General features: G+C 36.4%; 1 protein-coding gene across 1 annotated transcript in view; it reads left to right on the forward strand.

Moving 5' to 3' along the window:
* Window positions 1–26381, forward strand: part of LOC128709814 (calcium-activated potassium channel slowpoke) — a 54555-nt gene that overhangs the window by 2983 nt on the left and 25191 nt on the right. Inside the window, exons 2-8 of the mRNA XM_053804832.1 lie at window positions 1239–1397; window positions 1526–1637; window positions 1797–1948; window positions 4877–5044; window positions 16675–16766; window positions 23206–23316; window positions 23906–24011. Of these exons, the coding sequence (XP_053660807.1) occupies window positions 1239–1397; window positions 1526–1637; window positions 1797–1948; window positions 4877–5044; window positions 16675–16766; window positions 23206–23316; window positions 23906–24011 (900 nt within the window). The remainder of the gene's footprint in view (window positions 1–1238; window positions 1398–1525; window positions 1638–1796; window positions 1949–4876; window positions 5045–16674; window positions 16767–23205; window positions 23317–23905; window positions 24012–26381) is intronic.

Here is a 26381-nt window from a genome sequence, read left to right on the forward strand (position 1 = left end):
TACTCGATAATTTACCATTTTTTGCTCTGTCGGGTTGTAAAGGTTGTTATTTTCCGTTTAGGTCCCACTTTACCGAGGCACATTGAAAAAAAAAAACATTGATCCTGGGCATATTTTGCCCAGGGATCCCGCTCAGACGCTTCGTATGCAAATGGCAACTGGCGCACCTACATTGGCGGGTCCAACGAGGTCGTTCCCAATTAGACGTTACCGTTTAGGTTCGTTTTTCTTTGTAGTGTTTGTCGGTCGAGGCATTAAATTGTGTTTAAATGGAGCTTGTGCAGTTTTCGTTCACAACATTCCTAAAAGCAGTAGATGGCGTGATAGGGGAAGCAAAGGATTTCAATTCGCATATGTTGATGTGGTGACTAGTGGCGTTATGTGCACTTACCATTTCGGAAATGTCCGTCAAGCGCGATTAGGCAACAGGTGTCGTCAGCTGTGTGCAAATCGGCTATACGACGGAAATAAATTTGTGAAACCCGTGTTTGCATTTATTAGCAATGCTCCCCTTTGATGGTAATGTATGATAGTGATGCATTGTGTTTAGCAAAATGCTGCACAATTCGTAAAATCCGGATCATGTTTAATCTCTCCGATGCCTATCTGTGTAGAACATTTAGTTGTTTTCATATCCTTTTAATGGTGAACAAAAGAGTAACCTTTTCTATTGTGACCATTACAAAAATGGAAGCAACTTTAGGTTAATGATGTCTGGTTTAGATATCATCACTCGTAAAGTTTTGTTTTGAAAGTAATTAATGCGTATGTATTCGTCCATACGGTCCATAGAACGTTTGTTCTACCTTTGTTCCTCGCGAGATTTTCGTGCTTCAGCTCGTAATATGTGTGCATAATTTAATCCGCATTGTTGACACGCATTGCGCTCCCAGTGGAATTAAAGAAGGGTCTCAAGGGCGAATGGCAGGTATATTAATATTTGGATGATAGGACGACATGGAAAGTTAGTCATTGTTGCTTTCGTGCTTTCAATCGATTTAAATCGAGACACCTGGCGTTTCTCATCAAATGGAGACGCATGGTTTTTCACACAAAATGGAGACGCATGGTGCTTGAGCCTATTGTGTTTCATTTGTATGCGTATTCTATGATGAGCAACTGTTACAAATCAGTTTGCTTACGACGATAGCTACTCGCTGCTAGTTCTCTTATTATTAATGCATTTATCCAGTCTGCCAAGCATAGCATTATCAGAAACGTTTACTTTCTATTTCCAGGTTGTTCTCGTATTTATTCTCAGTATCGCCTCTCTCATCATTTATTTCATCGATGCGTCTAACGAGGAAGTGGAACGGTGTCAGAAATGGAGCAACAACATTACGCAGCAAATTGACCTAGCATTCAACATATTTTTTATGGTTTACTTTTTTATACGGGTAAGAAAACCAGCAGTACTGTGTATTTTACCAGTTTTTAAATTTTGCACGAGCGTGTGGCTCACTGGTTGATGATTTTAATTTATTCATTTATATTGTGTGTGTGTCTGTGTGTTTTCCTTTTACAGTTCATAGCGGCATCAGACAAACTTTGGTTCATGCTGGAGATGTACAGTTTTGTAGATTACTTCACGATACCCCCGTCCTTTGTATCCATATACCTTGACCGTACATGGATTGGTAAGTGTTGCACGATCCGGTAGAAACATACATTGAAGCTACTAATCGATCTTATTTGAATATGTACTTTTACTTTACCATAATGCGCTTTCCCTTCCACGGCTTTTGTTTGCTTGTTTTATTCCCTTGGGTTTTTGGCTTTTTTTATTCTCGTTTTAGGGTTACGTTTCCTACGAGCGCTGCGTCTTATGACTGTTCCAGACATATTACAATATTTAAATATACTTAAAACATCTAGTTCAATACGTTTGGCACAATTAGTATCAATTTTTATATCAGTGTGGTTGACAGCTGCTGGAATTATTCATCTGGTGAGTATATACATTGGTGTGGTTATATGTGCATATTGTAAAAATGTAACAAAAAAGCGGTCACACAGAGCGCTAGCGCAAAAAAACGATTGAGTTTGCATAGGTTTGGTGGGGCACCGATTCTGGCCCAGTCGCGTGAAAGGTTTGTAAAACGCAGCAAAAAAGCAGTTACTTTCGTTTACATTACGATACGTGTACGTAAATTTGAAAATTTATTTATTCGAGTACGAAAACTGTGCGTTCCGATAATTGACCACCTCTAATCATTTGATCGGTACTGAAACAGCATAGTTAATCGAGAAATAGTACAAAATAATCGAGCACCGGTGTAAAGCGTCAAGCGAAACATGAAACGTAGCATTTACAAGTACATGTTCCAAAAGCTGGGAAGCCTGCACAAAAGAAACAGCATAGTAGCAATTATTATGCTGGAAAATTATGCCAAACGCCTTGAAAGCTGTCTTTAAGCATATGCCAGCCAGTGTTGGTTGGTAAATATTCGTAATTTCCTCCGATCTATCTCAACAATTCTGTGGTTGAGTAAGTATGATTGCGATTGGACAAATGATTATGCTAAAACATATGATATAGACAATGTCGCCCGTTGTCAAAAGTTGTGCAACTCAGTTGTTTACCCATCAGATTACACAATGACTCTTCCATATGTTCGCACAGTCAAACTGTGGGCACGCATTCACTGTAACACATATACACACACACACACACAATATTTGAACATATGACAACTTGAATTGGTACAAATTTTGGCAACGTGTGCGATGAAGGTGCTGCATACATATAAACTACTTGTATGGCAGCGCTTTAGCATAATTGTGTTCCGTTTTACGCGAATGTATCCTACATTCGGTGGTGAGTATCGTTCCACTTTTAAGTCCATTCTACTATACTTGAATATCAGTAGTTGAATTTTGAAGCGAATGATTTGCAAACGTTTTTTCATTATTCGGTCTCTTATCGATTCGAAAGCGAAAACACCTATGCAATTAAAAAAAACGCAGCTCTTTTTTCCATTCAGCTTTTTAGAACATACGGTTTTGTTTCTTATTTGGTGTATGGCAAACATGAATGCTAAAGTCAAAAGTGCAAACAAAATCTATACAAAAAAAAAAAACGCAATACGCAAAACATCCTGTTACATATTTATTGATACCTCGCTTGTTTTTTTTGTTCCATTGCGCTTCTCAAATGAGAATGAGACAGCTTTCCCTTATGCTTTTATACGATAATGAAAAGCAAAACAAACAAATAAACGCATATTCACACCACGTACCGTTTACGTTTCAACTATGGAAGTAAATCTGCATCGTATTTATCATTTTTCCGTTGCATTTTTTGCGATTGTAGCTTAGGAAGCTGATTCGAAGGAAAATTTTATACAAAAAAAGCAAATACTATCGTTTTGTAGCGTTTGATTCTTATAAGTATTTAGTTTTTTGGAAAAAATATTCTTATGCACAAACCTCGTCGTCATGCGCCCGTTTCGAATGTTGCTGTTTTGTTTACCCTTTTTTAGTTTTTGTTTTTGAACATTTGAAAACATGAAATTTAAAAACTCTGCGCAGTGCTATTTCATTTGGAAGAACCGTTTAATCACGTAGTTTTTGTTTTTGAACATTTGAAAACATGAAATTTAAAAACTCTGCACAGTGCTATTTCATTTGGAAGAACCGTTTAATCACGTATACATAAATACTATATGTGATTAGCCATGATATGCAATATGCAATAATTCGGTATTAGATTTGGATACTACATACTCACACAACATTCAGTGTGATGCAATTTGGTTTTTATTATTTGAAGATTTACGTTTGTAATGCATTTTGGAAGAAGTAATATTGGGTAGGTTTCATTGTTGCGTCAAAGAACAAGACAACCATAATCAATAGAGCAAGCCGAAATAGGCATTTGTTTCCACAAAACTAACATTTTCAGCGGCTCAACATTATATTGTGCACATCCTTATAAACGTGATATACCGGTCATAAATGACTGTAGGCGAAATGCCTAAAATGCATTGATTTGGTTTTCTTTCGCGCATGTCGTACGGTATCATAAAACTAAACCAGCATATTTTTGGGCAATCTTTTGTTTTTCAAAACGAGCTCTTTTTTATCCCACTCCTAAATAGTGTCGCGTTTCGTGCTCTTCAAAGTAGTATTATACAATGCAATATTACAATACCATGGTTATTATTGTCGTATTCGAATATCTTAGTTTGTTCTACTATCTATCACAATTGCATTTTGCACCCATTTCAAAGCCATTCAAATAGATTGAGTATGTTTGATCTTGACTACGTACTTGTTTATATGCCTCTTATTGTTTTGATTATGAGCAACGGTGTGTTACCATCACTTTCGTTTGAAATTTTGACCCTTTTGAGTGATGTGAAGAAAATGAAATCCTTCCGGCAGCAACACCTTGAAATGTGCTTGCAATGTTTCACGCAGTTCGAAGATTGCATTGCATATTTGCATACTAATTGCTGCAAAGTGGTGCGGTGTGTATGAGCCATGGTCAGCGAAACATTACGGCCTTATGCGGCGCAGAAGTCTTTCTATTGATAGTACAATTCGCAATCGTGTTGCAGCAATTGGTTCGCCGGTGTTTGGTATCTGTTCTGCCCCTCGAACTTGCGCAAATCCATTTGCATCAAAAGAGGTTACAAACGGTTGCATTTTTTTTGTTTACCACTTCCATTCGTTTGGTTTTATTCCTTATCCAATTGCATTTTTTTCCAACAACTCGTAACAATCCTTCGTACATCTTATTCCAAACTACTTTAACCCGTACCATTTGTATCGATCAGCGCAACTAATACCGTGTTTTCTATTGTTTTTTTCTTTCTCTTTTTCTCTTTGTTCCCTTTCTCGTAACTTTGTTCTTATTTTCTCCTCTCTGCAGCTGGAAAACTCTGGCGATCCGCTAGAGTTCAATAATCCGCAACAGCTCTCATATTGGACATGTGTATATTTTCTCATTGTCACCATGTCAACAGTAGGTTATGGCGACGTTTACTGTGAAACGGTTCTCGGACGAACTTTTTTAGTATTCTTTTTACTTGTTGGCTTGGTAAGTGATCTTTTCATTTTCTATGCGGCTATCTGTCCATATTTCTGTTTCTTTTACTCTTTATCTCTCTTCGCATATTTTTTATCTCTGTTCGACACATTCAGCGTTAACTGTACTTTAATTGCAATCTGCAGTGAACGATTCACTTCACGTTCGATAAAGTTCGATTCACTTGGCAGTACACCGAGCGTGTCGTTAGTGTGTTACACGCTTTGTAATAAAACGTTAAAAAGTACACACACACACAAGTCACAGCCACGTGGCATCGGTAAACCATTTTCAACCGATAATAGCTACGGAAACATGTCGACCGCCGATTACCCATATCAGTACAAAGCAGTTGAAATTACATAATAAAAACGATTCGCATAAAAGAAAAATGCAATGTACAGTGGCTGATCACGATAAAAAGATCATCCTAAAGCAATAGATCAGATTTGCAAGTAGATCTTGCAGTTCACCGGAACTCGTCTTGTGCAAAGTTCTACGTACGATAATTAAATGATTTCAGTATTCTTATTTTATTTAGTACGTTGCGATTTTTTTTTGTTAATTTTGGTATCGCCTTGTGCATTAGATGATTACGGGAGCTCGATGTTGAACACAGTGAAGTAAAAACCGACATGATAGTAAACGTATTTATTTGCTCACCGGAACCTATTGGGCGGAACGTAAAAAAAACATAACCTGGACGTGAAAAAACGCACATGCGCGGGTTTTCGGCGGGGTTGGGTAGTTTTTACTAGGTATTTGGCATTGATGTTACGCTTTATGGATGGACAGGCAACAACGTTTTCTAGTATGGTTCTTCTTTCTACTATCTACTAAACAAACACACTAAATGGAATGTTTTCGAACACAGCTTTACATACGAAGAGAGGGTCTTAACAGTAGAATATGTTTCTCAAGACCCTAGTAAGGACCCCGCAAAAGATGCAAGCATGACGTTATACGTTCCTAATCTCTGAGACGTGTTGTCGGCTTCAAATAGATATTCAGTTGCTTGTGGCGTCCGATAATATCCTATATACAATGCTGTAAGGGTATTTGTACACAAAACAAAAACTCTACGACCGTCTGCGTTATGCTACCGAGTGTAAGACGAAAGTGCTGATATTGGTTATACATGATCGCTTATTCTCCAGAATTCTCCTCGCCAATGACAGTTATGACCATTCAATGCCAGCTTACTTTTCATGCAGGCTTTGCATCCATGTAATGATATATCGCTTGCTGCCGAGCAGATAGTTTTATTTTTTGGCGCGCTTTTCCAACACTGTAGGCGAGCATTTGAACAGATTCAGTATGATTTTTCCAATTGTACAACGAATGCTCAGCCGGTGTTCGCTTGGAAGTAGTATTGTTATGATTGTGTTGCAATTTTATTTTGTGAAGTATGTTTTTTGACATTCGAAAGTGCATTTGTGTTTTGTTTTATTTCATGATAATATGTCAGAGGAGTTATTTTTCTTTTATATGCTTGATTTTCACGGTCTGGATATATTAGGCACCTAAATTTTCATCAGAAACATTTTTTTTTATACTTATGTGGTATTCTTAAGTTGATCGAAAGGCGTGACCAGCAGTGTTGTTTTTGGTTATACCAGGTAACGAAACCAATGACAAGGAAACTTAAAACACAATCATTTGACCATATTATTAATTCACCTTGCATGCTATAGAGCGCACTATCGCTTGAAATTCTACCATTACTCACTAGGTGACGACTTTGAATATACAAGATCGAAACACGTGATGTCGTGATCGCGGGCGTGATAGAGTTGACTCAATACAAGATTATGTTTGCATGTGAGGCGTTAATGCTGGCTGCCGCATAACATATGTAGAGATCATCAATTTAATAGCTCTAAATATTATTTGATTTATTTTCAATTCATCTTTCCTGATTGAAATAGAAGAAAAAAAAACAATATTTCCTTTGCGTTTGTTCTGTTCCGGGTTCCTAATTGCTAACAATTAGCTTACTCAATGTCGGCAAAACTTAGATCATGTCTATTGTATACATACTATTGTACGTATTGTTTTAATGTTCTATAGCAGATTATGTACAGCGATAAGTTGAGCTACAAAAGAAACCAGGAAAAGTGTGGTTGATTTGTAGTGTTATTTTAGGAAAAGCGGAATATAGTGGAAGGCTCGTTCAATTGCCGTTGAAGGGACATAGCTTGCGCAATTTGTATGGCGTTTTTAAAATTTTTATGTTCATTACCTATTTTCTACTGCCTATTGCATATGGTGGACTGATTCGCAGTGCATTCGTTAGTGCCTAGCTTACGTTCGGTGTGATAAGCATAAGCGTGTCCAAACAGTTGAATCATAACACCTTTACTCATGCTACTGTTTAGTTTCATTTAACTCATTTTCAAATCCTACAGACAATCATTGAAGTTCAATTGACTCTTTTAGGCAATGTTTGCCAGCAGTATTCCTGAAATTATTGAACTTGTTGGTAGCGGTTCGAAGTACGGCGGCGAACTAAAGCGCGAACAAGGAAAAAGGTAGTTGAAGCGAATGCCTGTATAGCAATTTTTTTTGATTACGTTAATTGTGCTATGACTTTATTCAATGTTATGTTGTCCCACTATCGGTCCTGATTGAGTTACTCGCTCTGTTTCGCCCATCTCTCACTCCCTATCCGCTGCGTTCCATACAGTCATTTGCGAAGAACTCCTTACTCTGATTTACGCATTCTGTTTTGCTGTTCCTACTCGTTTCTATGAGTTTTCAATTAATATGTTTCCATACTTTTTTTTATATTGCGTTGTTTCTCATCTCCGTCGTGAAGTTGTCCTTTGCTGAAACTCTGTTCGGAATGAAGAGTACGGTTATGTGTGCCATGTCATTGTTCCGGTAACACTGCCCCTTAATGTTGCAAACCAGCAGAACACTGCGGTGTTTGCTGGTGTTTATGTTGCCTTAAGCCTTTGCTACCTTTGACTTACGAAATACTTCTCCATCTTGTCAGTATCTATTTATACTTCACCTTAACTTCAAACTAACTTTCCTAATCTGTTGTGCCTGTTGTAAAGCATCGTTTCTTTGTAACTGCTGGTCGGTTGATTTTGGCGTACACTTTGCTGTACGGTTCAAACAAGCTGTATGCTAAAATAATACTAATCCTAAAACTTGACTGTGAGTGAACTGTACGTTAGTGTGAAAAATGTTTGCAAATGCCAAAATGTGTCGCATCTCGTGCATAGTATAATCACAATCCAGAATGATGTTTGTGTATGGTATGGTTGACGGTTGGAAGAAGATAGAAACACGGTGCGTAACGCAGATAAGGTTTCCTGGTTTCATGCATTATTAACTACCGATAGTACAAGTGCATTTATACACATATCCTGCTCAACAATAGCATATCGTACCTGTTCAGTAATAAGCACTATAAAATGATTTACTTAAAGCAAGTCACGCAACGATTAATAGCAAAATAAGTAACCCATCGCCGGCTATACATGGGTTGTAATTTTGTTCTCTACCCCCTATGAACGATGTTATCTATTAATACCTAAAATATTCTTTTAAATCGGTTATATATTTTGCAAGCGAATATTGTTCGAGCACCCTGAAATAGTCGATTTGTTGCAGCATTATCTTTCACTATAAAAATAACATAAAAAAGCTATTTAACTGATAATTTTATACGTATCTATAGTTCTGAAACCACAAGAAGTACTCCAACCAACTTCACTCGAGAATCCACCGAAACGCTTGTGTATGGGTGTAGTCAAAGATTGACTTATTAATTGATACCCAAGAAGTAGAATTCAACTTAACACCTATTGTAAAGACACATTATTGAAAAAAAGTGTCTGGGCATCGATGCGATAGTGTCTTCTAATCGATTATTTCAAATGCTGCATTTTTTGGTTCAATACATTATAGTACGATAGAAATGCGAAAAATAGCCATATTAACACATACAAGAGAAATGTTTACAATTCTTAGAAAAAGCTTCAGTAGTATGATTCTAGATAATACGTTTGATTTGTTTTGGATTCACGTTTACTTTTCTTTATGCCATTACCCAAATTTTGACTATTGTTCATCGCGTAGATAACTTAAACCAATCTATTGATGTTATAATTGTTACACTTTTTAGTCTTTAATCATGTTGCATCGATTGACACTATTCTGTTAATTCGTTTATTCGTTTAGTATTGCATCCAGTTTCACGCTCAAATTTGTTACTTTACGTTTTTTTTTTCTTGTAACATACTGTTAGACGACCAGTAGTCGTCGGCGACTCTTGCTATTCACTGACATTTTGTTTTGAATGTTCCTTTTTGATACAATTTTTAGAGCTTGCAAGGCAAAACATGAACATGTCATTGTCTCGTCTATACGAACGCGCTGATTTAAGCGATATGAAACGATAGAACCTTATGTTTTGAGTGTCTATTGCGAATGACATTCCTAGCCGTGATAATAGTGATATTTTGGAATTATAATATTAAACGTATTTTTCTTTAATTGTTTGAAACAATCACTTTCGAACGAGCGAATTTGATTCTTTTTGTTTTACTTCCTAGTCGGTCAGGTAAACACAATTAGTAGATTAGTGTCTTATCGTGCAACGAGTGGACAACGTGACAAAAGGATGGCAAAGACTGGTTAAAGACAATCAATTGTAAACTTGTTTAAAACCAAAGTAAAACAATCAAAAGTTGATGCTTTCGAATGAGGTGAATCATCGATAATCCAAGTGCGTGAAGAGAGATTCGCAACGTTCTGTTGCAGCACATACTGGTTGACTTATGTACGGTCTGCACAAATGATTGAAAAACTACGTCGGTTAAAGCTTGAAGTATGACACTGTGTCGAAACTATAAAGTAATCATAGAAATATCTTAATAATAAAACGGGGTTCCAGTCGATCTGACTTTAAGCGTTTGTAGCACTATGGCACGCTGCAAAACGCAACTACTATAAGCAAACGGATGGTACTAAGTAGTGCTATGAGCGCTGCAAATAATCTGATTACGTTCTGATTAATATGTTCCTGTGTGCGTGATACTATTCCTTATACTCCTGTATAGGCGGTGTTCGCTAGTTGGATTCCGGAGATCACAGAGTTAGCAGCACAGCGGAATAAGTACGGCGGCAAATACACTAAGGATGTTAGAAGAAGGTACACGACCGTACCGAGTTAACCTATGTTTACTCTGTTTAAAGTTTTCCTTGTTGGTTACCATTTTTTCTTTTGGTTTTTATTAGTTTTTTTATGGTTTGTTCCGTTTTTACACGATTGATATAGTGTTTGATTATGATTTGGTTTTCCGATTCTAATTTCAACTTTGATTTGATTAAACATAAATGACTTTCCAGTATGGGTTATAATTAGTTTGTTTCTTTTTTCTATTCTGAATATATGATAATATCTTCCTGTACTCGAAAGTTACCTAATGGTTAGATAAAGCAAATCTACCTTCGCGTTCTCTTTTATAAATAAATTTAAAACACTCACAATCACACTCCTTTTTTGCTCCTTTATCATAGTTTTTCAGTTTCTCTAGTTGAACATACGTTAACATTGTTCATTACACATTCGAAATATGTGTTGCTTGCCGTGGTATGCTTATGATATTGATTTATGATTGAGTATCACGGCTGTTCGCGGTGCTGTAATGATACGGCGATGAGTAATTTCAGACGGAAAAATAAAATTGAAAAATTCATGTTTTCTTTTTCTGACTCCATCCTTCATAGCAAGCAACACAAGTTTCTTTCCCAATCCTTCATCTCTATTGAATAAAAGAATTTTGGAAAAGTATGGTCAAACCTACATAATGGAGTCTGTTTAACCACTTCATGTTTTTTCAGTAATAGTAATGATTAAAAAGGATACTTAGGACTAAGTATGAGCAATGTTTATATACAACAGTAATGTTATCTTTATCTTTAATATATACGGCCCGGCCATTCTTCAGATAAATACAACAAAAAATAATGTTATTTTTAATGCGTTACTACAACATGTTTTTTTTTATGAAAAGGCAATAACGGCAATTGCTACAATATTGATTTAATCATGACAGAATCTCCATTATTTAGGTAGATTGTGCTAGAAAGGCATACTCTTACATCATTTTAACATAATAACCTACGACAATTGATCCTATCCTTCTAAGGCAAACTCAGCTGTGTTTTCATTACCTTAAAATTAACGTTCAAAACCCTCATGGAAAATTAAAGAAAAAGAAAAATAACTGAAGATAGGTCAACGGTAACTTTCAAACAAATGTGATGAAATGAAGAGTGAACAAATACGACTCTTTGAAATAGCAATGAAGAAAACCAATAACAATCCAGGGCTATTCATGATTTCATTTCTTCAATTATCTCGTGACTAAATTTGATCAACCGTACAACAAAAGGCATTGGTTTCTTGGTGGCATGTATTTCGGCTCATTTCTCGATTTCTTCATTTGATGCTACTTGTCAATCTCCGCTCTCACTCACAAACCATATTTGCACATTTGCATTCGTTTTATTTTGCTAGCCAAAGCCATAGCAGATATGGCACCCGTGTAATGATGCATTTGCGTGAACGAACGAATGAAAATTCCTTGGCGCCGTCGTCCCAAAATTCCTTTACTTCTTATGCGGTTGTGTCTAGGATACGATCAATTGTTGCAACAGCATTGGAATAATATGATGCGTCCTATAAACAAACGATACACATACATCTAAACAGTGCGTTGTCAACTGTGAAAGCAATACAATGATGAGCTTTAGCTGGATTCAAATAATATGCAGCGTTTTAGTTGGACTTCTCTTAGGTCTATATGTTGAGTTTTCTCATAAAGAGCATTCACTATTAGGATTGTTTTGCTATTTGTAACATTGTTCCTTTTGTTTTGCATGCTGGTTTCATAATTTTCGTTTTACTTTACCTCAAATTTATCCTAGTCTATTTATCGATAAATTGGTACAATAAGTCGATGGGTTTTCGCGTTCCGAGCGACGAATTGGCTTTAGAGAATTGTGTTTGGTTGTTTTTTTTTTATTTACATCTAACATGATATTTATGATGCTTATCCACAACCGTTGTACATACGGTATGTGAATTACATCCGCGTGGCTTTCATAACAAATGCCAAAAAACGAACAATGCACATCATATGTGAAACCACAAATGTGTGCTTAGTATCGGCTATTAAAATTTACAGTTTCTTTCTGTTAACATTTTGGGTCTAGGCTTCTTTGCTTTATTTCGTTTATCCATCTTGTTTTGTTGAATTACGCATTTGGCTTTTTTAATTCATACTAATTTAGATTTATTGTTGCCTTAAGTTAATCTATCTTCAATTCTCTGATATCCTTATCCCGGCTGCTTTATGAGGACAAATTCTAAAGCATATAGGTTTTGAAGTAAAAAACAAATGTTGCTCCCCGTAGCGTGTCAAACGGAATTCTAAAACAATTCATTTTTCAATGCAAACAACACGTACCTTCAGTTAACGTAACACAACAGAGCACACTTTTGAGTATGTGTGTGTATGTGTGTCTGTGTGTGTGTGACATTCGTCATGTGGTGAGCTTTTAAGGATTCTTTTTGACCGAAAATTATCGCACTAAATCATTCTTAGTTAAATTTTCATCCATAAGCAACGTGCAATTATACAAAATGCAGCTTTGATTTCTTATTGGTGATTATATAGAAATTTCAAGGAGCGTCTCACATAATGCATTTCAAAAACTGTAAACTACGTCCTTGTTTGTACTACATCTTTTGCACCTTGACTGACACTATTTGCGTGGAAACAATTAAAGTATTAAAGCCAACCCGGAAAGATGGAACAAGAGAGATATTTTTTTACTTCCAAAAATTTGCACAAAATTTTCCTATTAAGATCAGGAGCTCCCATAACGGGTAGGCGACGCGGTATGCAATAAACATACACTAATGGAATTACACGTGCAGCTCTTATGGAATTGTTTACAAAACGCGGTAGAACACGATCCATGCCAACAATTGGCTTTTATTCTTTTTAGGTTCCCTAGCTATTTCCTTTCTGATCTGTATTTGTCGATACTGTAGAGCGAGAGACTTACTTTCATAACATTTTGTTTTCGGTTTTACTTCATCATCCTTTGACATCTAATTACTTCCTAGCCAATAATTACTGTATCTTTTTTTGGGTTCCTATAACTGCCTTCTAGATACTGATTTTGCACAATTTTTTCTGCATTTCTAATTTTGCCATTCCGATTTAATAATTCAACTCCACTAGATTTAGCTGAAACAACCACCAACAGAAAAATCGAACCTCCGGATGATTTTCGGATTTATTTTTTTACCAACGATACGAAACAAAAAGAAACAGCAATGCAATCGTGTAACCGTTTGTATTTATTTGCTAATCCGGCTCGGTTACCATGATTTGAAATTTTGGCTTTAGTTTGAACATAAACATAGCAATTTTGTTTCCCAACTTTGTCAAAACGCCGTTTTTTAGATATTTATCTACACTATGCTCTTCGCGTTCACATCATGCTTTCCTTTGAAACGTGTTCCAAATTTGTTACCCCTTTTGTTGCCATATATCATCACTACGGTTTGTAATAACAGACAGTACAGGGCATTAGGGAGTCAGGGAACTAGTATCCCAGCCCAGTGGGATTGCCGTGCGTTTGAAAAAGTAAAACGCATTGTGCATCCTATACGAGAAAATTACACAAAATGTACAAATGTTGAAAAGACTTCAACGTTAAGTGGTATCAGTACTGGTCCGCTGCAATTACTTATCGTACTGATGAGACTTTTGCTGGTTTCCCATGTATTATTTAGGCTGCGAACAGTTGCTCACCCACCAGTACCGACCATTGGTCCATTTACATTTCTTTCTGCAGTTTTTGGGATGTTGACTTAAAATGCCTATACTTTATGCTGTACAAACGAGGGCCGACGTTCCGTTTAACCTAGCTCTTGTGTTATCGTTTCTTCACAGCTGTTTGTTTTCCATTTCTGGATTCATTTCTCTTCCTTCTTCTTGAATTCTTCTAGTATTATCTATTTACGTACAATTTTATACCATTCATTTATTGTAGATACAGATTTTTGCTTGCACAGCCTGTATGCCGCAGCCACGCATATTAGAGCAAAATTTTTATTGTTGTTACAGTTCTTTAAAGAAATTGATAGTCGAATAATCCTGATTGACATGTTAATTTGATACTATGAACGTAAATGTAATTCAAACCTCAAAATACGAAATATAAACCTGCTTCTAATGGAATGATAAACAAAGGCAAACGAATATCCTGTTCAGGATGAATGAGAACAATAGAGTGCTGGGCTAGACATGAGATATATATATATATATATATATAAAGCTAGAGATTCCACTCTATCAGGTGTAGATCTATACATACACATACACACCCACACACTCACAAACAAATCTATACATATATATACATTATGATATATATATACACACAAAAACACACATACACGACTGGACTTGATCCTGTTCTAAGCGCTAGCAAATCATTTCGAACGGATTTTGTTATTTCACTTTATTTCTATTTGATCTGTTTTGTAAGAGTGTGTACCACTCAATCTTGAGCGGTGAGCATTCGCTAGAGCTGATGCTGATGAAGGTTTCTCCTCGCTCGAGCCATTGTTTTGCGTTTTGTTTGGAAATGGGTTTTGAGTTTAGCCTGTCACCAGGCCACCGTTGGTTTGATCGTAGTGTGTTGGCGAGGTTAGAAGTTTTAGAAGCGGTTTTGTATGTTATTATCCCTACTACGGTACTTGTATGTGAAAAACGCGTAATCCTATTTTTTCCTCGAAAAGCAAGCCTATTTTAGTCCCAAGAAATCGAAGCCTGTTTGTATACCGACGAGGTTACGCTTAGACAGTCTCATATTTCCAAGCAATAGTGCAACTTAACCGGGCTCAGAAGATGTATCGATATTGAATGTTACGGAAATACTTGCACATTCGGCATTTGGGTTAGCTGCGTTTGTGGGATGAATCAAAATTTGGCTTCATTGACTGAGTAATAAGCTAATATATGAAAAGAATGTTGAGTTCATAAGTAGCCGCTTCATTGCGGAATAATTGACCGTCTAATGTGTGGAGCTCTATTTTTTTATTTGTATGCAAACAATTAACTCTCTGTTTCTCTCATGATCTTTGAAACGTAGGTGTTTGCCTTAGTTTGGTTTTTTTTGTTCTGTTCTTAGCCGAGTCATGCGTCGCATTCTTTTTTTTTTATTTTTCGTTATATCCTTTCGTCCGGCCTGCTAGATACAGAGCGTGACCGGAAACATCGATCATAAGACGACCGATCCTTTTCCATTTTCCGTGCCCCATGCCCATTAGTTCCATACCGTTCTATATTTGCACCCACCTCACATTTCTATCCGTCTAGCCCACGTTCCCCGAAACTAGAGGAGTGTGTGAGTGAGTTGTTCTGTTTTATGTAGATTGTTTCAATCGATACGAAATTATTCCTTTTCTATTACTTTGTTTCATTTGTTCGTCCAACTTCTTACCAACATCGGCAGTGTGCGTATTCGCGCTGTGTACTGCGATTGTCTTAGGTTGAAGAGTTACCGTACTGAACGCGTGTTTCGCAGAGCTGTGATTTACTGGAACCGAATACCAGGGAGATGGTTTAGATTAAGATGTACAAAAAAAATCAGCCACAAGTCCGTATATTGAACGACCTTTGCGTATATTGAATGACGTGCTCTATTCCCAAAACCCAAAGAAAAACACACGCAGCGAGCAGCTCCTGTGGTCGTACTGACATGCGACTCTTCTATCATGTTCGCATTCACTCGCCACACTTATATTAGAAAATAAGCATACTGAAATTTCGTATAAAAGAGGATAGACACTGCAAGAGAAGAGGTGCGTAGGGAAGCATTTCATTGTGACCAGAAGTGTCGTGTTTGATTCTTTGACGTTACAACTAGGCGTCACTATGGTGTTTGACTGGCTCATTACGCTTTGTAAGGCCGAAGATACGACAAAAATCAAAACATTGTATGCTTTGATTTTTAGTTGACAATAGCTATCAACGAGCAGCCCGCTTTAGTTTACACATGGTTTTTCTTTCTTTTTCCTTCCATTAACTCGGCCTGCCTCTGGTTCTTTGTGTCGAACTGCGATAATACAAAACAACATTAATTACGTATGAACACGCCGGATATGGGTATCGCTGTACGCTTACGACTGCAAAAATTGAACGAAATAAAAACACATTCTGCCTCCAAATGGTGTACCGTGCAATACTGGAACTCGAAAACCAAAAATCGGTTTGAACCACATCCATCGCCCATTTCGAACTGAAACGTACCATCTCATCATAATGAATGAATTACAATGGAATACCAATCTACCTCCGGTTTGCAAAACTGTCGATCATGAAAACCCGATTTATCTGGAAACGTTCCATCTTATTCTCTAACATCCTTTCTAATAATGGGTTCGTTGTCTAATGATAAAATTTATTACTTATCTCTCTTATCCTCAAACAAACTGCACAACGACAAATACAATCTGATAAAAATCTGAACTTATTATCAACCAACACTACTACCTTCACAAAAAAAAACACTTCCCGAAAATTGCTACAAAACTAAAGGCGATATTTGCAAGTTGTATACCAGAGATTATAGACTTGATCGGAACAAGACCCAAATATGGGGGAACACTGAAGAATGAACGGGGAAGAAGGTGAGATTCTACAGAACCTACATCATTATAATCGTTCGCATTACCATTGTGCCACTTCCATCCACGTTAGCAATTACTTTTCTGTTTGTGTTCCATTTCGCATTGCACATCACTCTGTATTCATTTCTCATTTGCTCATCTGCCCTTCGTGTCCCCTGGTCCTTTGATATTTGCGCAGCATTTTCAAGCGTTCCAAAGCTCTTACCATCTGTTCTGTTTTTCTTTTCTTTTTGGCTCAAACATTTTAGCTGTTTCGAACGAAAATTTCAGAATTCACTGCATTTTCTATCAATATTTTGTTTCGTTATGTTTGCTCTTTTTGTTTCGTTATACCAATTCGTTTGAATATGGCGCTAGTGTACACTATATTTCATCTTTACTTTTTCAGTTTTTTTGTTCTCTTTTCCGAGCTGAATATTTGGACTTCTTTTCCTATCAGTCAAGTGCTGTATGGCTGTTGTCCTGTCTGTTTGACATTAGTGTATTGTTTCTTGTTGGCGTATTAACGTATTCTGTTATTTCTTGTTTCTGTCACCCACATCTGCTCCTTTACTCTTCGTTTACTTCAATAATGACTGTCCTCGTGTATGGTCAATGTTTACTAAATGTTCACTGTCCTATGCCGATATTGTGTTGATCATGCGTATCTTGGTCTATAAATGTTTCATACAGATGGAATGTAAAAAGTTTGTTTCGGTTTCTGTTTGTTAAATTTTTTAATTTCCAAACCCACACGAATGTCTTTTTGAGGCGAATAGCCTAGAACTATTTATTTATTACTATTACTATTTATAGAATCAACCGGTTATTCGGAATAAGTTTTCGATATAATTTATTATTCTAATTTGGCTGATAAATAAATTTTGATCTAGTCGAAATTGTCTTTGGACGTTTCATCCAGATGTACGATGTATGTCATTAATGAAATCAAGCTCCTTCAATGTCTTACCGCGATCCTTGGTGCAATAATTGCCAGCTAAACTTTGCACGCTTGTTTAAATTGATTTTTGATACTATGTATTTTCTTTTGTTTTGGTTTGTTAATCTTAGTTTTTCATACACTAACCCATTTTTCATCGATTGCAAAGTTTGCGATAACACTCTCGTTCGTCATTGGCTTCTATGGGTTTGGGTATTATTTTGGTTTGATATTCATTATTACCTCAGTTACGCATCGCAGTGCATCTGCTTCTTTTATTTTCCAGTACGAACATAACTCCAATGAAGTTTTACCTTTTGAATTTTTGTTTGTTTGTGTTTGTACTGTTATGCGCCCATTCACAGTTTAACTGCAAACGATGGCAGCAAATAGTATCATCTGTTTCTTGTGTGCCTGTGCGATTTCGTTTTCATTTTGGCGAATCTGCTAGATATGGTTTCGTTTCGTCTCGATCTGCCATTTGCAACAATTGGTTTTCGCTACCTATTTGGGTTTTTTTTTTTGTTTTTACATTTCCTATTTTTTTTCGAACGAGCCTACATCGAACCCACATAAACATGCCACGTTTGGGATGTAGCTATCACAAAGATAACAAACCAATAAGCATTTAAACGAACTGGTGTCTTTCATTAAAGGTATACTCTGGTGTTCAACTTCCCAAATAAATCGTCGTAGATTGTTAGCATTAAAACTGCGCCAATATTTGCTAATGCGTGCAGCAGAAGCATAACCAGCACTGGTATACGTAGGGAAAGCGCCGCTGTTCGGTAGCGAACGAGCTGACTAACGCAGTAAAGCTAATAGTGGATACATTGAATGAAATGCGCTTTCACTGAGTATACTTTTGAATGTCTGGTTCTGACTCTGTCTGTACAACCATCGTTACCCCTACTTACCTACCTACTTGTCTTCTCCCCTGACTACTCATTAACTTCATCTGGTCACATACCGCGTCCAGTGTTCGACGCAATGCGGTGCGAACATGATTATCTAATTTCGAACCGGAAGACTATATGATTACTCCTCCAGGCTATGGTTAAAATGTGCGCCGCGTAAAGTACCGTAAAGACTTTATCGAATCTGTGTAGTGTCAATATCGATAATTGTGTTATATTCAATGGAAGTACATGTATCTTATTGTGTTAGTGTTTAACATACATTTATTGGTGCCAGATTAGCTGTACTATTCCCTGACCACTACTGATAGCTATTCATATTATAACAATAAAAGCATCTACCTCCGGGCACCGGACGTATATGTGTATGTATGTATGTGTATGTGTGTGGCAGTGTACAATCTTAGTAGTGTCCCTTGGCGAGGAGTTTGCCGTATGATTGTATATATTACATTGAGTTCTCACACAATGGTAGGTGTTTAGTTTGTGGGTGCTTCGTTAACTGGAAAGAGAGTCGACTTTGGACGACGCATTCATGTTTCGGATGGAATTATAGTCACAATTATGATTGTTGACTGGGCATATACCTTGGACCAATTACACACATTCACTAACACTCACATACACTTACACACGATAGAATGAGATAAACTTATTCGAAGGTCTGTCAAATAGTCCTGCTAATTAAAAAGATGGCGTTGTACCGTGCATGTTACATTTTGGGCCTCTGGTCATATATGATTGATTGTTAGCAATTATGTGTGGATTTTTCTAACATGTATTAGAAGTAATGGATCAGCTTTTTTGTTGGCAAACATGGAAAGTAATCGACCCGTTTTATAAATACTTCATAAAACAGGATAACGATACTTCTGCTGATCTAGGACCAGTATAAAATGTTGTAGTAATGTTTGGCAAACTGTAGCTCGTGATAATTGTACCCTATAGTTGTATTTTAGATCAATTAGACATTTAAAATGTTTTAAAGGAAGAAATGATTTGCTAGGCGTACTGAATGTGACGTCATCCAACATTTAATATATTCTTCGTCTGTTATTCACCGTTTCTCAACTGAATTATTTAAATAAAGAATTGTTTTTATGAAAACGTAATCCATTTACATATGGTATATAATAATCTATTTGCTAATAAGCTTTTTAATACAACTTATAGTACTACTACTTCAAACTATCTAAATTTAAACTATTTCGAATTTTTAAAATAAAATGATGATTTATTAAAAAGAAACATTGCCGTGAGTTCCTTAACGAAGCGTACATTCAAGGATAATCGGTAATTCTTCCAAAAAAAGAAGTTATAGTGTAGTTTCTAGGAATGAAACATACACAGCGTAAATAAAGCGAATAGATTTCCATTTTTCCTTAAATCTATTTTGCACTGTGTGAACTGTGCAATGCATTAATGATTAATTGATGAATCAATATCTCACACAGGTACACATATATATGCATATACACATATTTGTATATTTATATATATATAACATATATACACATATACTCTGGCTAGCCCTCATCTCGTTTTGAAACTTTTCTGTGAATGATTACACTATAGGAACCTAATGCACGAATGAATTATGTTCTTAGTGTTTTACCATTTCCTTTGTCTTGGTATTCATGTGTTTGGAACATCTTTTTGTTCTTTATCTCGGCGACAGACGTACACTATTAAGCTATTAACTTTCGTGTAATGTTTTATGCTTGATGTTCTAGTACGAAGTACGTTGTATTTGTTGTTACACGGTGTTCCGTCCGTAAATAAGGCAGTTATATGTTTTTGAACATTCCATTTGACAAAGCCTGATGCCAAACGATCCTATCCTAGATTCCGTTGTCACTCAGTTGAGGAAAACAATAACATTTGAATAAGTCACATGAAAATCAGCAACACAGTTGAATGAACCTGAAACGTCATTGACATTAAAAAAATGAAATAAATTTTTATTGGAAAAGTACATGTACGCATAGTACTTTTACAATCATATTGAACAATCCAACAACAAGCTAAATGTACCAAGAGAAATGAAAATGAAAATGCGTGGCCAGGCTTCAATTGTAACCTGCTATAAACTTAGTGTGTTAAATCCGCATCATCTACTTGTTGGAGTAGTTTGGTAATGTTTTGATATGTTTTATCGCTTCTGTCCATCCGCACCCCTGCAGTCCGTAGCAACGATTCGTTCGTGGTCAAGACAGCAACTCCATCGAACTAAAATAGGAACGAAAAAAATACGCAACAGAATATTTAACATAAGCAAATTACATTCCAGAAATACCCTGATGATGCCAGGATATTTAACAGTGCTTACAAAGCGTCAAACAAAATAGTAATTTTATTTCTACGAGTGGCCAAGATTGGCTTAATCGCAAATGTGCAATGTATGATAAGGACCTACTTAACAATAAGTGAGCTTGTTGACATTTGTTACTTGGTGTGTGTATCCTGATATTGCATCGTAAACCATTGCGAAAAGACATTTTAGGTATAACGTCGTTAGGTTGTTACATGTCCCAATTACCAGTTATTGTGTCATGACTAACTCGGGCGTAGATGATGAAAAAAGATGAGATATCGCATAAAAACGAAAATAATGATTTCAAATGCCACCGCTTCTAATGCGTTGCGACGGATTTGCATGCAACCGTGTGCCGTAATTACCGTTATTGATAGTGATATGTTTATGTATTTACTGAGTAGTAACATTTGCTCTGCTGTAATTGTAGTTTGCATTCAATAAATCTGCACCAATATAAGTACGATTGCTAGGCATACATAACCACTTGCTACAGTAATATTGCACAAGTAGTGACAATTCCTACCGTATACTATGTATGATCATCTGTAAAAAAAAAACATACTAGCTAGTAGATCTGCACGAACCTAAATTACCATGTATATACTGTATATTGTAGTTTGTGTATTTTAAGTAGCTATCAACCGGGCGACATGCGTCGCTACTGAAACATGGCGCGTTACTAGTACATGTTTTCTGTTTGTGATGCTCGAATCCAACATTGCTTTCTCCTGTTCACAAACTAGTAGAGAACCGTTAAAACTTTAGCTAGGACTGCATAATGTCTAAATCGGAAAGCCGTCTTTCTTATATGTTTGGTACAAGAAAAAAAAACTAAAACACACAAAAATGAAATAGCTGCTCTAATAAGTAATAGATCGCGTAAAATATATAATAACAAAAAAATGTCTCTCTTCCTTCTACCACTATACGTTATCTTCTTCGTCACCAACGTAAGGTCTTTCTGTTATTCTCTCTATCTCTCTGTGTTTCGCTATCTCTCTGTAATGATGTCTAAAAATAATAAACCTATTTTTGACGTTGTTCATACTGTCGGCACAGCTCTGTTGTATGCGTACCGTATTAGCTGTATGGCAATATAAGTTGGATAGGAAGAAAAAAATCTTCCTTTTTCACTTTCACCATTCTATGTGCATTCATCTGTGTCAATGTCAAGTGGCTGCAATGCCGAAGGCAATGCTAATCGTACGATGATTGTACCAAATGACGATGCCTCCTTGAAATGTTACCATTTATGTTTTATTTCCTTCGTTGAAATCTCCTACCTATTTACTAACATCGCTCCATTCGTGAAACGTTTTATTGTTTTCCACGTCGTGTGGTAGAAAACTGTCTATTTGCATGCAGCCCGGATGTTTCATATGTTATTTCGTTTTGTTCTATCCAGTTATCATCCAACTGTACCGTTTACATTATTCTATCTTCTCATTTCTCACTTCTCGTTATGCGTTATGATTTTATTCTGTTGTCATCATTCATCTGTACCTCTGAAAGCTATATCGTTTCGTGAATTCGTCGTACCGTGTTGCTCATCCCTTGTCATCGCCGTAATTGTAATGTGTTTTCTATTCATAACCGTTCCCTATAACGAATCTTTGATATGATCACTGTTTCCTAATCCTCTTGTTATTGGTTTTCTTTGCTTTCTCGTTAACCGAAATATTTTCTTAGGTTTGTTACAGTTTTAAATCCAATTGAAAGCATACAATGGCACTAGCAGCAGATAGTCAAATAGAACAGTCTGTCAGATAGTAACTTCTCTCAATATCTCGTGATAAACGCGTATTTTTCAAAATAAAAAAAAACATATCTGGCTGCAATCGCTAATCGAGCTGCTAATGTCATTGTAAATTAATCGGGATCAGTGACGAATCTATAGCAGACGTCACGAATATTTTCTTTTTTTTTTTTAGTTTTAATTTTCCGTTTCCGTTGTTTTGCTGGCGTTTATCACGAAACGAGTCCATAAGTGGGTTGCTAACATATGTTTTTCTTTGTGTATCTTTATCACCTCGCCCATTCAACGCGATTATCATACGTGCGTAATTTCAACACTTACATCGCATCGAATATGGTACATCATCCATCGTTCTGGCGCGCTGTGGAATCGTAACGTTCTGCATCTACTGCGATGTCCTGGATCTTCTACGCCGAACTACGGAAATGTTTTTTCATTGTGCAATATGAATATGATCATCTTCCTGTACTGCTTGTGCTTGTTAATAATTGTGTGATTGTGCGGCTGATGGATACCGAATACGGTAATAGACATATCGTGGTGTGCGGGCACATAACATACGAATCGGTGTCACATTTCCTGAAGGACTTTTTACATGAAGATCGCGAGGACGTCGACGTCGAAGTGGTATTTTTACATCGGTAAGTAGATGGTGTCTGTACTTAAACCCCAGAAATAATATTTAACTATTTGAGTTGGTCATATCCGTAGCATATATCATGCTAAGGATAAGCTATTAGTTATAATTTTTAATGATTTTTTTGGTTGATTTTAAATTTTGAAAAAATAAATAAATATAATCATCAATTATAATATTAAAATTGAAAATCAATATTTGTCAAATCAAACGGTTTCTCGAATCTCTAGGCTACGCAGAAATTTATATTATTAGTTTATCTCTTCCATTTTTACAAATCAATTATTATCATTTTAGCTTCACCAATAGCCTTTGATGTAAAACTGTTTTGTTAATTTAACTATTTAAACTTATATTTAAACTCATATTGTTTTATATAACTTCATACAGTGTCGTCATTTGTTTATTCCAATACGATTAGTGAGAGCTGTTCTTAATTGGGCCCTCTTAGTTACACTGTTTTAGTTTAGATTTTTGTTCACCAAGGTCGTGCAATTTCTATAGCATAACCGTAAGAATAACACAATATTTCCTTAAACCATATTACCAATAATTATAACTGATCATGAATACCTATACGAATATCAATGTAGAAAGGAGCCTGATCTGGAACTCGAAGGTCTCTTGAAGCGTCATTACACAACGGTGGAGTTTTTTCAGGGAACTATGATGAATGCGGTCGATTTGGAACGAGTGAAGGTATATGAATACAGATTTTAACAACTTAAAAAAAAAAAACAAGCAAACCAAAAACAAAACAAACTACCTCCAACAGACATTTTCAAAACTATTCTTCATAAAGTTTTCCAAGCCAAACATCCTAACAAGAACTTATCACAACCACCTTGAAATAGAACATTGATTTCTTTTTTAAAGAATTTACCAGTGAACATTATCAGCAAACACGTTTTGTTCTATATGTACCGCCGTTGTCCGACTATGTTACACTAAATAACAATTTCCCGCACCAAAACCGCCTTTGCACCTAATCGCCGATGAGGCAACCGGTGGGACTTTTACTGAGTTGCGTCTCAGATTTTGTCCTTTAGTTCATTACATGGTGCTGATCATGGTCACGTTTTTGTTTCATTGCACACGCAAGCAGATGTGATCAGCTGCTTATGTTGTATCGTCAAGACACAGCATGCTTCCGTTCCATAATGCTACGAAAACGCATCACAGACTATGTGTTAACATAAAAGATAGTTAAGCTAGGCAATACAACAGTAATGGTAATGGGTGGATTGGTTTCTTTTGGCGTATGGATATAGATACAATCAGTTCAGTGTTAGAAATATTTCCGCTTGGGCTCGATTAGGACGAGGTTTGTTTAAAATTCAGGTATCAAGTGTTTCGTACATAAAGACAGGTAAATCAAGATGGTTAGTGCAGGTTCATTTTATTCGTACTCTGGTGCGTTGGTCAGTAACGCAAGGTTAGCCAGCTGTACCGATCGACGATGTTGATATTGAAATGATTAGACTACAGCATAGTTAGTTAACCGTCTACTCTTCTCTCGTGTTCGCTTTTCTATTTGTTTCTATCTTATACATATCTAAAATTTTTAACCTTTCAGTATAACAATATTCTTACTTCGATGATGGCATAACGCTTTGTTGGTATGTTTATGCTACGTGCGCTGCAACATGACACCTTACGCTATGCTATGCCATCATCGTGCTTGCGCATGGTAATATTTTAGACACTGTTTCAATCTTATGCTCTCAATATTCTATCTAATCAGTGTTCAATTTCAATTTTCTTAGCCAATCGACATGTTTTCCGTTTATTCTTGATTTGATGGTTTTGTCTTTTTTTTTGTAGGGAAAATCTTTTTCACACGTTTTAACAGTATGCTTTACTGCCTACCGGCAGTGAAACAGTTCGTTTTGATTTAGATTGTTTTAAGTTTGTTGTGGAATGCAAAATATCGTATCACACATTTACTATTTACATTTTATATGCTGTATGTACATTCGTTCAGATCTAACTATTTTTTATAATTTCTGCTTCGTATTTTATTTGGTTATTACTTCAAATATGCATTTGCTAATTTTATTAGTAATTACTATGACGATAAACCATTGACGGTTTATCGCGGACCAGCTCGTCTCAAGAGGTAAAGCTACATTTATCAAAATTTGTCAAATCTCGACATATTAACGGTTCGTATGGCACATCGGATCGAACCGCTGGCAGAGTCGTTTCGCTTTTTACATTTCATCGTGACTAGAGATCAAAAATGTGTAGTAGCTTTTTAATATTATAATTGATACAGAAAAATATGTTTTATTTTTATGTTCCCTTTAACAAACGAAAACAAAAGAAACATAACTTCCTGGAGAGGACAATATCTATGTGACGGTGCATGGCCGTTACAGTACACCATTTACTCTGTGACTAACCTCATATGTGTCTTTTCTTTCTATTTCTATTTTTGCGCTTTATTCAATCACGCACTATACACTCGAATTGATCTCTCCTTTTCTTCGTTACCACAACATCCGCTCTGCTATGGGTGTCGTTAAACGACTAATGTCACAAAACTCTGAACAACAAAAATGACCCCCGGGGTGGGAAAAAAAAAACAAAACATGCAACAACAAAAACAAAAACTCTCCCATACCCATCATACCGCATGATTCCCAATATGTTGGCCCAATGGTACGCAAATGTGCGTTTACTACATTACGGTGTTTTGCAATGCGCGCAAAACCACAAATTGCAATTACCGATCGATTCATGCGGATTACGCGAATAAATGCATCTATTCAATACGAAATCCATACGTATATCCATGCGTACGGACGCGACCCGTTATCGATTGCGCCCGTTTTCAATGTACGACCATTTAAGTAAACCACCCGATCTGGAGCTGGAAGGTCTGTTCAAACGTCATTTCACCACCGTGGAGTTTTTCCAGGGAACGATTATGAGCCCAATTGATCTGCAGCGGGTCAAGGTAATCATTGTTAGTTGTACCACTAAAAACATCTATCAAATGTCAATTGCGTGCCTTGATTTTATCTAACTTCATTCTTCCGATTTTACCCATATTCGTTACTCTGT

This window comes from Anopheles marshallii, chromosome 2 (genome assembly GCF_943734725.1).
Source record: "Anopheles marshallii chromosome 2, idAnoMarsDA_429_01, whole genome shotgun sequence".
Taxonomy (NCBI): Eukaryota; Metazoa; Arthropoda; class Insecta; order Diptera; family Culicidae; genus Anopheles; species Anopheles marshallii.